The 12,899-nt window shown below is 50.4% G+C and overlaps 1 protein-coding gene across 1 annotated transcript; it reads right to left on the reverse strand.

Annotated features, from left to right (window-relative positions):
* Positions 1-5,989: 5,989 nt before the first annotated feature.
* LOC147979354 (uncharacterized) lies at positions 5,990-12,322 on the reverse strand. Its single transcript, XM_087515166.1, has 2 exons — positions 12,164-12,322; positions 5,990-6,523 (listed from the first exon to the last, which is right to left on the reverse strand). Exons 1-2 carry the CDS (start codon positions 12,320-12,322, stop codon positions 5,990-5,992), a joined length of 693 nt encoding a protein of 230 aa, XP_087371292.1.
* Between the last annotated feature and the right edge of the window lie 577 nt (positions 12,323-12,899).

Below are 12,899 nucleotides of genomic sequence, written 5' to 3' on the forward strand. Positions count from 1 at the left end.
GCCTTTGTGAAGCAGATTGGTCAGTCGCTTGGTGATCCTGGAGAAGTTCTCGACAAAGCGGCGACAATAGCTGGCTAGACCGAGAAAGCTTCTGACTTGCTTGACAGTCTTCGGAGGGGTCCAGTAAAGAATAGCCTGAACACGCTCTGGGTTGACGGCAATACCGTCCTTGGAGATGACATGACCAAGGTAGGTGACTTCAGGTAACCAGAGTTCGCACTTGGAATACTTGGCATAAAGTTGATGTTCTCGAAGCTTCTCTAGAACAAGTCAAAGATGTTTAGCATGTTCTTCTTTGTTCTTCGAATATACCAGGATACCATCCATATAGACTACAACAAACTTGTCGAGGTAATCCATGAATATGTAGTTCATCATACGAGAGAATGTGGCTGGAGCATTAGTCAAGCCAAAAGACATGACGGTGTACTCGTAAGAACCATAATGAGTGACGAATGCGGTCTTTGGAATATCCTCTTCACGAATACGGATCTGGTGGTAACCCAACCTCAAGTCGAGTTTAGAGAATATTGATGAACCAGCAAGTTGATCATACAGATAATTGATCCGAGGAAGGGGATATTTGTTCTGAATTGTAGCTTGGTTGATAGGACGATTGTAACGCCCTCGATGCGGCTATATCTCCCACGTGTCGAAGCACAACTTAGAGGCATAACCGCATTGAAAGCAATGTCGCAAGTGAGGTAATCTTCACACAACCCATGTAATACATAAGGGAAAGAGATACATAGTTGTCTTACAATCGCCACTTCACACAAATACATGAATAAAGCATTACATCATCCAAATACAATCAAGGTCCGACTACGGAACCAAAATAACAGAAGAACCCCAAATGCGACAAAGGTCCCCGATCGACCCCAACTGGGCTCCACTACTGATCAACTAGAATGAAACAACCCAAAGGACAAGATCTTCATCGAGCTCCTCCGTGAGCTTGGTTGCGTCATCTGCACGGTTCAACGGCACCTGCAAGCTGGTTTTGGAAGTATCTGTGAGCCACGGGGACTCAGCAATCTCGCATCCTCGCGATCAAGACTATTTAAGCTTATGGGTAAGATAAAGGTATGAGGTGGAGCTGCAGCAAGCGACTAGCATATATGGTGGCTAACATACGTAAATGAGAGCGAGAAGAGAAGGCAAAGCACGGTCGATAAAAGTATGATCCAGAAGTGATCCTAGAACAACCTACGTCAAGCATAACTCCAACACCGTGTTCACTTCCCGGACTCCGCCGGAAAGAGACCATCACGGTTACACACGCGGTTGATGCATTTTAATTAAGGTCAACTTCAGGTTTTCTACAACCGGACATTTACAAATTCCCATCTGCCCATAACCGCGGGCACGGCTTTCGAAAGTTCAAAACCATGCAGGGGTGTCCCAACTTAGCCCATGACAAGCTCTCACGGTCAACGAAGGAATAGACCTCCTCCCGAGACATTTCGATCAGACTCAGTATCCCAGTTCTAGAAGACATCCTCGACAATGGTAAAACAAGTCCAGCAAGACCACCCGATGCGCCGACATCCCAATAGGAGCTGCGCATATCTTGTTCTCAGGGCAACACCGGATAAGCAATCCGTACAACTAAAACCAGCCCTCGAGTTTCCCCGAGGTGGCGCTGCAAAGGGCTCTAGTTTGGACCAACGCTTAGACAAGCACTGGCCCGGGGGGGTTTAAAATAAAGATGACCCTTGGGCTGGCCTAACCCAAGGGAAAAAGAGGCTAGGTGGCAAATGGTAAAACCAATGCTGGGCCTTGCTGGAGGAGTTTTATTCAAAGCGAACTGTCAAGGGGTTCCCATTATAACCCAACCGCGTAAGGAACGCAAAATCCGGGAACATAACACCGATATGACAGAAACTAGGGCGGCAAGAGTGGAACAAAACACCAGGCATAAGGCCGAGCCGTCCACCCTTTACCAAGTATATAGATGCATTAATTAAATAAGATATATCGTGATATCCCAACAAAATATCCATGTTCCAACATGGAACAAGCTTCAATCTTCACCTACAACTAACAACGCTATAAGAGGGGCTGAGCAAAGCGGTAACATAGCCAAACAATGGTTTGCTAGGACAAGGTGGGTTAGAGGCTTGGTTTAACAATATGGGAGGCATGATAAGCAAGTGGTCGGTATCGCAGCATAGGCATAGCAAAAGAGTGAGAAACTAGCAAGCAAAGATAGAAGTGATTTCGAGGGTATGATCATCTTGCCTGAAATCCCGCAAGGAAGAAGAACGAGTCCATGAAGAAGACAAACGGACGTAACGAACGGGTCCTCAAAATCGAGACGTTACCGGAACCAACCCGAAGAATCAAACACCGGAAAGAAGCACACAACATAGTAAACAACCAACACATGAACATGGTATGATATGCGAGATGCGGTATGCGATGCATATGCATGATTTGACAAGGAATGATTGAACATGGACTCAACATGGAAATCCAAGCATGCCACTGGAAAGGTGAGAAGAAATCGCTTGAAAACGATATAAAGATCACCGGAATCGGAGTTACGGTTTGGAAAAGGCAAGCGATTCAAATATGACACCGGTCTGCGATATACAGCAAGTAGCCAACTAAATGCAACAAGATGAACATGCTACGGCACTGAAACATGGAAAAAAAATACATGGAAGGAATCCATTCATGATGCTTAACAAAAGTCTAGCACTGAGCTACAGCCAATTCATATATTAACAGGTTCAAACAAGCATGGCAAAAATGCATATGGTAAACAGATTTCAGACTTAGTGAAATTAACACTTGTCTGGAATTTCAGATCAGGTAGCACATTTCGGAGCATGAAAACTATATGCTACAGGACCTGAACATGGCAAAGTAAAGCATGGCATAGAGCTACTCAAAGAGCTTAACAAAAGTCCCTTAGTGACCTTGAGCCAAAAGGGATCAGAAAATACAATTGCAAGCATGTGAACATGGCAAAAACATAATCAGACCACAGACTTAGTGAAAACTGGAGCATGCTGAAACAGATATCAAGTAGGCATGTTTACGAGCTCGATGCACTCACTACAGAGCAAGTCATGACAAGCTAATCATACACCCATCAATAATACACATTATACAAGCTAGACATGGCAAGAACAACAACATAGCATGCACGGATCAACTACAACATCCTCGGCAAAATCGCTAACAAGTATACAATCTGCCCAGATTCACAAAATAGCAAAAGTAGAGCTCAATTGACTCAAGCTAAGGTGCTCCATAATTGCAAACAAAGACATGGATGGATAGAGCACTACAAGATTAACACAACGTCCTTACTGATAATTCTCAAAAGAGGCACGGATCACTACGAAACATCATGAACATATGGCATAATGAGATAAACAGACCAAGGACTTAGTGGAAATGCTAAGTCCCTGAAATCAGCATTAACAAGTGCACCACTTTGCAAGCTCGTGCTAGTCACCACACACATCACAAAAATACATGGATTGCACATCTGGAAAGATGGCAAAGCCCTTAACAAAACATATGTAGAGGTCATGGGCATATCATGCACACAATAATCATGGCAAAAATGACAAATATCTAAATGGAGCAGTAGATCTGATAATTAACTCAAGTAGCACTCTTCTAACAGCATTTCGGGCCTCAAGATGAACTCAACTGAAAATGATGCAATGAGATGAAATGATGTACTCTCTGAGGTGAACATTTTGATATGCTATATGCATGAATCGGAGCTATGGATGCAAAGTTACGATGCGATGAAGATGGGCATGTGAAACTGGGAATTTCGGGGACTTGGACAAAATCTCACCCTCGAGTCTAGGGTTGACCCGGCACGGTTTACGAGGTGGCGACAGATCTGACTGGAATCGATGGGAGCTCGTCGGGGAAGTGGTCGGACGGAGGCAGGGGAGGGCGGATCCGGTCGCCGGCGAGCAGATCGGGCCGGATCCGGGCAACGCCGGCGAGAGGAGACGGCGGGGCGGCGAGCACCGGGCGGCGGGGCGGTGTAGCACGAGCGCCGGAGGGCGGCGCTTGCCGAGGACGGCGGGGTCGCGGTGGCGCGCCGGCGACGAAGGCGGCGGCCGGTGGGCGCGGACTTGGCGACGGAGCTCGGCCGGGGAGGCGCGTCGTGGCGGCGGGGTCGGACGGCAGGCGGGGCGCGGCTCGGGCCAGGCGCGCGCGCGAGCCGGCCGGCCGTGGGCCTCGTGGGCCGCGGCGGCGGAGGAGCAGCGGCGTGACATGTGGCGGGTGGTGGTTGGCCGGGCGGAGCGGGGCGGACATGTCCGGCCAGCTGATTTTCGTCAGGCGGCGCGGTGAGGAGAGATCTAGGGTTTCGGGGGAAAAGACCCAAAAATGAAATGGAGGGATCTATTTATAGAGGTAGAGGGAGTTAGGAGAGTCCAAATGAGGTGCGGTTTTCGGCCACGCGATTGTGATCGAACGACTGAGATGATGGAGGGGGTTTAGGTGGGTTTTTGGGCCACTTTGGAAGGGTGTTGGGCTGCAACACACACGAGGCCTTTTCGGTCCCTCGGTTAACTGTTGGAGTATCAAACGAAGTCCAAATGGTACGAAACTTGATAGGCGGTCTACCGGTAGTAAACCAAGGCCGCATGACAAGTCTCGGTCCAATCCGGAAATGTTTAACCCCCACACATGAAAGGAAGGTAAAAATGACCACCGGAGGAGAACGGAGCGCCGGAATGCAAAACGGACAACGGGGAAAATGCTCGGATGCATGAGACGAACACGTATGCAAATGAAATGCACATGATGACATGATATGCAATGCATGACACGCCAGCAATGACAAGGCAACAACAACGAATAACTGGAGGACACCTGGCACAACAGTCTCGGGGCGTTACAACGATAGTCTTGAACCAAACGATTCGTTCCATCCTTCTTCTTCACAAAGAGGGAAGGTGCTCCCCAAGCTGAGGAACTTGGACGAATGAAACCACTCCGAAGAGATTTGTCGATTTCCTCCTTAAGTTCAAGGAGTTCGTGAGGTGGCATCTTGTAGGGTCGTTTGGCAATAGGAATGGTGCCTGGTTTCAAGTCGATGATGAACTCGACAGCCTGGGCAGGAGGTATTCCTGGAAGTTCTTCTGGAAAGACATCTAGGAAGTCGCGAACAACTGGAATCTTTTCAATTCCCTCAAGAGGTGCTACGTTCAACGCATTCAAGACATAAAGTCGTGCTTCAGCGTTTTGAACAAGTTGAGCATGGTAGCTTACTATCTCCTCGGAAGGATGTAGGAGATGAACGACTTTGGTGGCACAAACGATGGAGGCGGTGTGTGCTTTTAACCATTCCATTCCCAGAATGAGGTCAATATTGGAAGACTCCAGAATAATGGGGTAAGCAAGAAATTCCAACCCTTCAATCTCAACGGGAACGTCGCGACCAATCATGGTAGTTTGACATCGGCCCACAGGGGTGCGTACCACTATCGGAGTGTTCATGGGCTCGCATCAAATGTCGTGTGCATATGCAAAATTTTCTAACATGAATGAATGCAATGCTCCTAAATCAAATAAAACAGAAGCCGGTACTGAATTTGCGAGAAGAGTACCCATCACAGTAGCAGGCTGGTCTTGAGCTTCATTCAGATCAACATGATTAGCCTGACCACGACCATAAGGTCTAGCATTTTTGTTGTGGAGCTGGTTGTTACGGTCAGTTGAGGGCAAAGCCAGCTGGTTCCTTTTCTGATTGCACTCTATGAAGGTGACCTGGACGGCCACATCTGAAGCATAGACCATCATTGGGATTGGTAGCAGGCGCTTGGGGTGGTGCAGTCCGCAGAGGCTGCCTCGTTGGCGGAGGAGGCAAACGAGGTGCGGCATAGGTCTGTCTTGGTGCAGGTGCAGCTGGACGATACAAGTTGTGGGGAATCCATATCCGACGCTTCTGCGCTGACGGGCCCGAAGATGAGCCTGCGTCACGGCTGCGCCTAAGGGATCCCTAGTGTTCCTGAAGACCAGTCTCAACCTGAATAGCCTTGTTCACCAAGGTGGCGAAGTCGGCAAAGTCATGAGCGAGCAGTGCCAGCTTAATATCAGGGTGAAGTCCATCACGGAGCTTTTCTTGCCTATGAGCATCAGTTGCAATGTCTTCTTCAGCATAACAAGACAAGTCCAGAAATTCCCGCTGATAAGCATCTACAGTATTGTTGCCTTGGGTGAGGTTGCGGAAATCACGCTTTTTCCTGTCCATGATTCCCTGAGGAATGAAGCGGGCACGGAAGGCAGCTTGGAAATCTGGCCAAGTGATGACCGTTCCAGTAGGCAGGGTACGCCTATGGCTGTCCCACCATTGAGAAGCGAGAACCTTCAGAAAGAACGATGCAAAGGTGACATAGCTAGCAAGGGCCACACTAGCAGACTCCATTTCATACGTGATGTCGCGGAGCCAGTCATCAGCATCAAGGGTTTGAGTTGAGCTGCGGTAAATAGTTGGGTTGAGATGCATGAAGTCCTGCAGAGTTACTGGGGTTGGCTGTTGATTCATGTTCGGATGAGGAAACTGAGCCATCATTCCTTCCATGAACTGGTGGTTCGGCTCAAATTGTTGCATCATTCCAGCAAAGAATTCAGGCGGTGGTGGATCGTTAGCACCACGGCCACGACCAGCGGGTCTAACCATCCTGCTAACAAGTAATAGGGGGTAGTTCAGCAATGAGCATTTGCAACAACAAAGGATCATTCATGATGAAACATGCATAATGAAAGAGGTACGATGGATACCACTTCGTTGTCACCACGACAGTGTGTATACTATCCAGAATACTATTCTAAGGAAAAACTATGGCTTATCCAGCTTTGGGGTGAATGTGGTCACAAGATCCTAATGTTAGAGTTAGTAAAACCATTTTAACCTGAATAGAAGAGAGATCAGAGTCCCAGAGTATAGCCGAGGAATAAAATATCCTAATACCACCCATATGGCCACGTGGGCCTGTAAGACACACATCCAATGTTAGTAAAAGTTTTTCAGTGACTAGACTCAACTTCGGCCAAGGAGTTGGAAAGGGGGCTACCTACAGGCAGTCGGCTCTGATACCAACTTGTGATGCCCTCGATTCAATCATACACTAATCATACATGCAAATGTGTACAATCAAGATCAAGGACTCACGGGAAGATATCACAACACAACTCTAGACACAAATTAAAATGATACAAGCTTTATATTACAAGCCAGGGGCCTCGAGGACACGAATACATAAGCTCGAATACACAAGAGTCAGCAGAAGCAATAATATCTGAGTACAGACATAAGTTAGACAAGTTTTGCCTTAAGAAGGCTAGCACAAAAGCAACATTGATCGAAAAGGCAAGGCCTCCTGCTTGGGAGCCTCCTAACTACTCCTAGTTGTCTGCGGTCTTCACGTAGTAGTAGGCATCCTCCGGGTAGTAGTAGTCATCGGTGGCATCGTCTGGCTCCTGGGATCCGTCATTTGGTCACAACAATCGGGTATGGGGGAAAAAGAAGTAGCAAAGCAACCATGAGTACTCATCCAAAGTACTCGCAAGACTTACATCAGATCTAAACTAAGTATGCATCTATATCAAAGGAATGGGTTGTATCTGTGGACTAAACCGCAGAATGCTAGAAGGGAAGGGGAAAGCCTAGCCTATCAAAGATTAGCATCTTCAAGCATCTTCAACCATCTTGCAGCATATAGAAGAGTACAAATCAACATAATGTAAAGTAGGTAGTGTTATCAACCTCGGCCGGAGATCCTTTCTCGACTCCCTGCGAGAAAGCAATCCCCGAGCCATACTATCCATTTCTCATCACAAACAATTCCTCATCACCAGTATCCAGTTCTAGTTGTATTGATCGGGATACAACTCCAAGTGTCCGCTATCGTAGGACAGGCTATCGATAGATGTTTTCTTCCCTGCAGGGGTGCACCAACTTACCCACCACGCTCGATTAACTCCGGCCGGACACACTTTCCTGGGTCATGCCCGACCTCTGCCAAACAATACGCCACAACCCGACCTAGGCTTAATAGAGAGGTCAGCACGCCGGACTAAGCCTATGCCCCAGGGGTCATGGGCCATCTCCCCGGGAACTCCTGCACGTAGCGTACACGGCCGGTGAGCAGACCTAGCTACCTCCTTCAAAAAGGCAGGTGCTTACCAGTCCAACCCGGCGCGCACCGCTCAGTCGCTGACGTGTATTAAGCTTCGGCTGATGTATACGACGCAGAACGCCCATACTATGCCCACGTGATGCTTAGTGCTATCAGGCCAGAGGCCCCTCGGATCAAATATCCAAACCGTAGTGGATTAGGAGCATGCGGTAACGAGCAGAGACTCATAATCGATGTGACCCCGTCGCCCCGTCTCGAGTACTTGTGGCAAGGGCTAAGAATGCCCAGCCACGCCTCCTAAGTATCTTGCGGGCACCTTCCAGGTCAACCCGACTCCACATCACTCGCTATTAAGCTCGCACGGGTACCCCTTAGGGCCGACCCGCCTTTAGCAACATGGCCCAGTGCAAAGTCATAGTAACCATAGTAACTGTGTGTCTAACACCAAGGGGGAAAACCCGAGTAATCACCCCTGGTGAATTTCACTCGATGTAACCATCAAGGTGAACGTAAGAGGATCCACCCTCGAGGTTCACACTTGAGGGGTTGCACGACAGAGCCGTGTCGGAAGTGGTTAAGGAGGAAATCACCCTCGATGACCTCGACCGTATAGCTATACTACAGAGATCTCATCAGGAGTGATGTAAGAGGTTCCACCCTCGGCACCTGATGGTAACTCTGCAGAGTCGTACAACTAGGGGGGTGATGTGCGGTGTCGGGGCCTGGACGTCGATCACGTTGATTGAGTCATTGAACATAAAGCGAGGCAACTGGGACAAGGTGGGGTCACTGATGGATCTCTAACCAACCTATACTAAGAAGTTTAGGATAAGCAGGTAAGGTATGAAAGCAGGTAACAACAACATGTTATGCATCAGAGTAGGATCATACTGAAAGCAGTAGCAGTTCTAATGCAAGCATGAGAGGGAAAGAAATAGGCGATATCAGAATGCTCAAGGGGGGTTTGCTTGCCTGGTTGCTCAAACAAGAAGGAGGGGTCGTCGGTGACGTAGTCGATCACAGCGGCATCATCGGTCTCGGGGTCTACCGGAGAGAAGAGGGGGAAGAAACAGTAAATATAGAGCAAACAATGCATCAAAAGGCATAACATGACGACGGGCAGAGCTAGGGTTGCCCTAACATAGTATTACACGTTGCAGACGGAGGGAATAAACATCCGAGGATGAATTCCCGGTGTTAGGCGGATTCCGGACAGATGAAAGGGAGGGGACGGTTCCATGTTCAGCATGCTAGGGGCATGTGATAGGTGAAAGGACCGCACAATTGGATTCGTTGGATTTTTCTGAGCAACTTTCATATAGAAAACATTTTCATCCGAGCTACGGTTTAATTTCTTTGAATTTCTAAAGATTTTCTTATTTTCTGGATTTATTTTATTTACAGAAAATGATATATGACGTCAGCATGATGTCACAGTGACATCAGCAGGTCAACAGACGGTTGACCAGGTCAAACCTGACATGTGGGTCCAGTAGGACCCACATGTCAGCCTCTGTTAGTCTAACAGTGCATTAAACTAACAAACCTAGGTTAATTAGCTACTGGACCCCACCTGTCATAGACTAGTTAGCTAAACTACTTAGTTTTAATTATTAAAACAATTTAATTAGTTTAATTCGTTGTGGGGCCCGCATGTTAGTGCCATTGGGCGGCCCAGTCAGAAGTTGACTGGGTCAACCCAGTCAACTGGGCCATCAGGGGCGGGCCCCACCAAGCCATGTCGGGTCAGCGCCGGAGATAGCTCCGGCGAGCCTCTCCCGTGGCGGCCCTTCGCCGGAGACGGCCAGAAAACGAGCACAGGGCTCCGTTTCACACCCAGCCAGGTGCGTTCGAACGCGGACAGTGTCGCGCGTCGAGTGCTGGCGGTAGCGCGGCCGGACTTGGCCGGAATCGTCGCCGGCGATGAGCAGAGGCGGCGGCGCGTACGGTTGCTCGACGGAAACGGTGCTACGGGACACCGTTTTTAGCGTGGTCGGGCTCGTTCGAATGAGAAGACGACGGCGAGGCGATCTGGGGTGGTGGCAGAGGCTGTGGAGGTCGGGGACGTCGACGGCGGGCGGCGAGGCGGACACTGGAATTTGGCCGTCGTCGGGAACGGGGCTGGGGTGCGCTTGCGGGCAACCCAAGCAGCTAGACGAGGCCTACATAGTGCGGTGAGCGCGATGGTCGCACGCACGGGACCCTATGGTCGCCGTGGCTACGCCCTTGACGAGCTCGCGCGGAGCCGCGTTCGGGTTCGACGTGGAGGAGGGGCTACGGCGGCAGAAAGGTTCAGGAAAGAGAGGGGAAAGACGCGATGGCTTACCGGGAGCCGTAGGGAGGTGGCAGTGTGCTCGGGGATGACCAACGGCGGCGAATCGGCTTCGGAGACGAAGATGGCCGCAGGAGGAAGAAGGGGTCGTCGGGCTCGCGGTGGTGGCTCCCTTCTCAGTCCGGTTGGTGCAGAGGGTGTAGGCGAGGACTGCGCGTCTCGTGGACGTGCCGGCGAGACGCGGGGTGGCCGGTGGCCGTGGCAACAATGGAGGACGGTGGTGACCGCGCTCGGGCGTGGATGGGGAACCGAGGGAGAGGAAGCGAGAGGGGGCACTGGTGGGGAGAGGGAGAGGCAGAGAGAGCAAGTGGGCGAGTGGGGAGGGAGCCCGAGGCGTCGGGGCGACCTTATCCTCCCCCACATCGTCGACGGCGAGGTGGTCGGGTGGCCATGAGCCCCTGTAGCGATGCGGTCGCAGGAACAGGGTAGGCGACTATGGTGGTGGTGGTGGGGAGTTGGGCTGGCCTACTGGGATGGGCCGAAGCTATGACGTCTGGATAATCAAGCTACAGTAAACCTCTGCTAGATATGCCACGTCACTTCGATTACTGTCGCTAATCTCGTGTTAGTTCGAAACCAATTCAAATTCAAATCCAGCAAACAATAATTTTTTTTCGAATATTAAAACTAAAATGTTCGGAGTGAACCAGATAGTGCATAGGTAATAATGACGGAGAAACCACACTTTTATGAAGTATTTAAATGCACTAAAATAATTTAAACATTAGCATAAACAATTAAATAAATGCGTTTTATAATTTATAAAATGTTAAACTATTTTATTAGGGGTCGAACTTTTTGTGGCAGTGCGTTTAGTGGTAACACAAATTTCGGGTTCATTTTTTTATTTTACAAAACTAAAATAAAATATAAAACAATAAAAGAAAGATAAATAAAAAGTGAAGAAACAAAATAAATAAAAAGAGAAAAGAAAAGTAAAACAAAAATAAATAAAAGTATTGAAAAGGCCCCTCCAATGGACCGAATGGCCCAGCTGGCCAAAGCCGGCCCAGCTGGCCGGCCCAGTCGCCCTGGCCTATATGGCCTCCCCACCACCGAACCCTAGCCCATCACTCCACTCCCCGCATGATCCCCACCTCTCTCGCTCACCCGCCGCCACCACACAACACACACAGACATGCACACAGGAGAGGAGCTCCTCGCCCGATCCCTTCGCCTCTGTCGCCATGCGCCGTCGACGGCGCCAACCCCGTCGCCGCCTCGCCTTCGTCCGTCGCCGCCAGGAGCCCACGCCGCCGCGCCGGACTTCCCCTCCGGCCTGCTTCTCCTCTCCACCGTCGTCCCTGTCATCCTCCTTGACACACGCTGCCCCTTCCCGGCTCCTCGATGTGAGCCTCGCCTCCTCCCCCCTCCCTCGGGCGAAGCCCTGCCATAGCCGCTCCGCTCGCCGCACCTGCAGCCGCACGACCACGCCACCCCCCTCCTTGCTCGACTCTGTTGCCGACCGCGCCCGGCCGATGGCCTCGCCCGCGCTGTGGCTACTGGCACCGCCCTACCCGTGCAGCCCCTGCCGGCGCCCGCGTCCCTGGTCTTTCGCCTGCGCTCCAGGTCGAGCCTCCCCCCACGCACGCGGGTACGCTGCTGCCGCTTCCGCTGCTCTACGGTGCCCCCTCTCCGCCCGCCGCTGCCAGGGTTTTCTTCAGTCGTCGCCGCACCGGCCTGACCTCGTTTCCCCCCTTGCCTCCCAGGCCGCCGGCGCCATGGCCGCGCTCACCTCACGCCCACTGTCGTCGCTCTCGCCAGCCCTCTCCATCCCGCCTCCGGCCGCCCCAGCTATCACCCCTACCGCCGCATCCGCCGCGGCCCGTTCCCTTCCATGGCCGGCGTCGTGCCCCGCCATGGCTGCCGGCAAGACAGCGCGCCCGTGTCCCGGCGACCCGGCGCCCGCAACCGCGCCCGTTTGGGCGACAACCGTCGCCCCAGCGCCGAAAACCCGTTAAGGCCCCCTGTGCCTATAACAGGGGGGCCCCACGACCAGAACGTTTTTAAGAAAAAAAGAAAAGAAAAATAAATAACAAATATAATAATTAAAATGTTAATTAATTAATTAATTAAATCAGATTAGATTAACCTAATCATTTAGTTAAAGCTAATTAGCCCTGTTTAATTACTATGAGTCTATGACATGCGGGACCCACCGTCAGATTGACCCAGTCAACACCTGTTGACTGCTGACGTCAGCATGACATCATGCTGATGTCATAAATCCAAATTTCGAATTAAAATAATTAGATAAATGCTAAAAATGATTTAAATCTTTTAAAATCAATATGGATTAAACCGTAGCTCAGATGAAAATACTTTCTACATGAAAGTTGCTCAGAACGACGAGACGAGTCCGGATACGCAGCCTGTTCGTCCACCACACGCCCCTAGCATATCAAACTCGCAACTTTCCCCCTCCGGTTCCTTTGTCC

Source organism: Triticum urartu, chromosome 3A (genome assembly GCF_056163025.1).
Source record: "Triticum urartu cultivar PI428250 chromosome 3A, HENAU_Tu73, whole genome shotgun sequence".
Classification (NCBI taxonomy): Eukaryota; Viridiplantae; Streptophyta; class Magnoliopsida; order Poales; family Poaceae; genus Triticum; species Triticum urartu.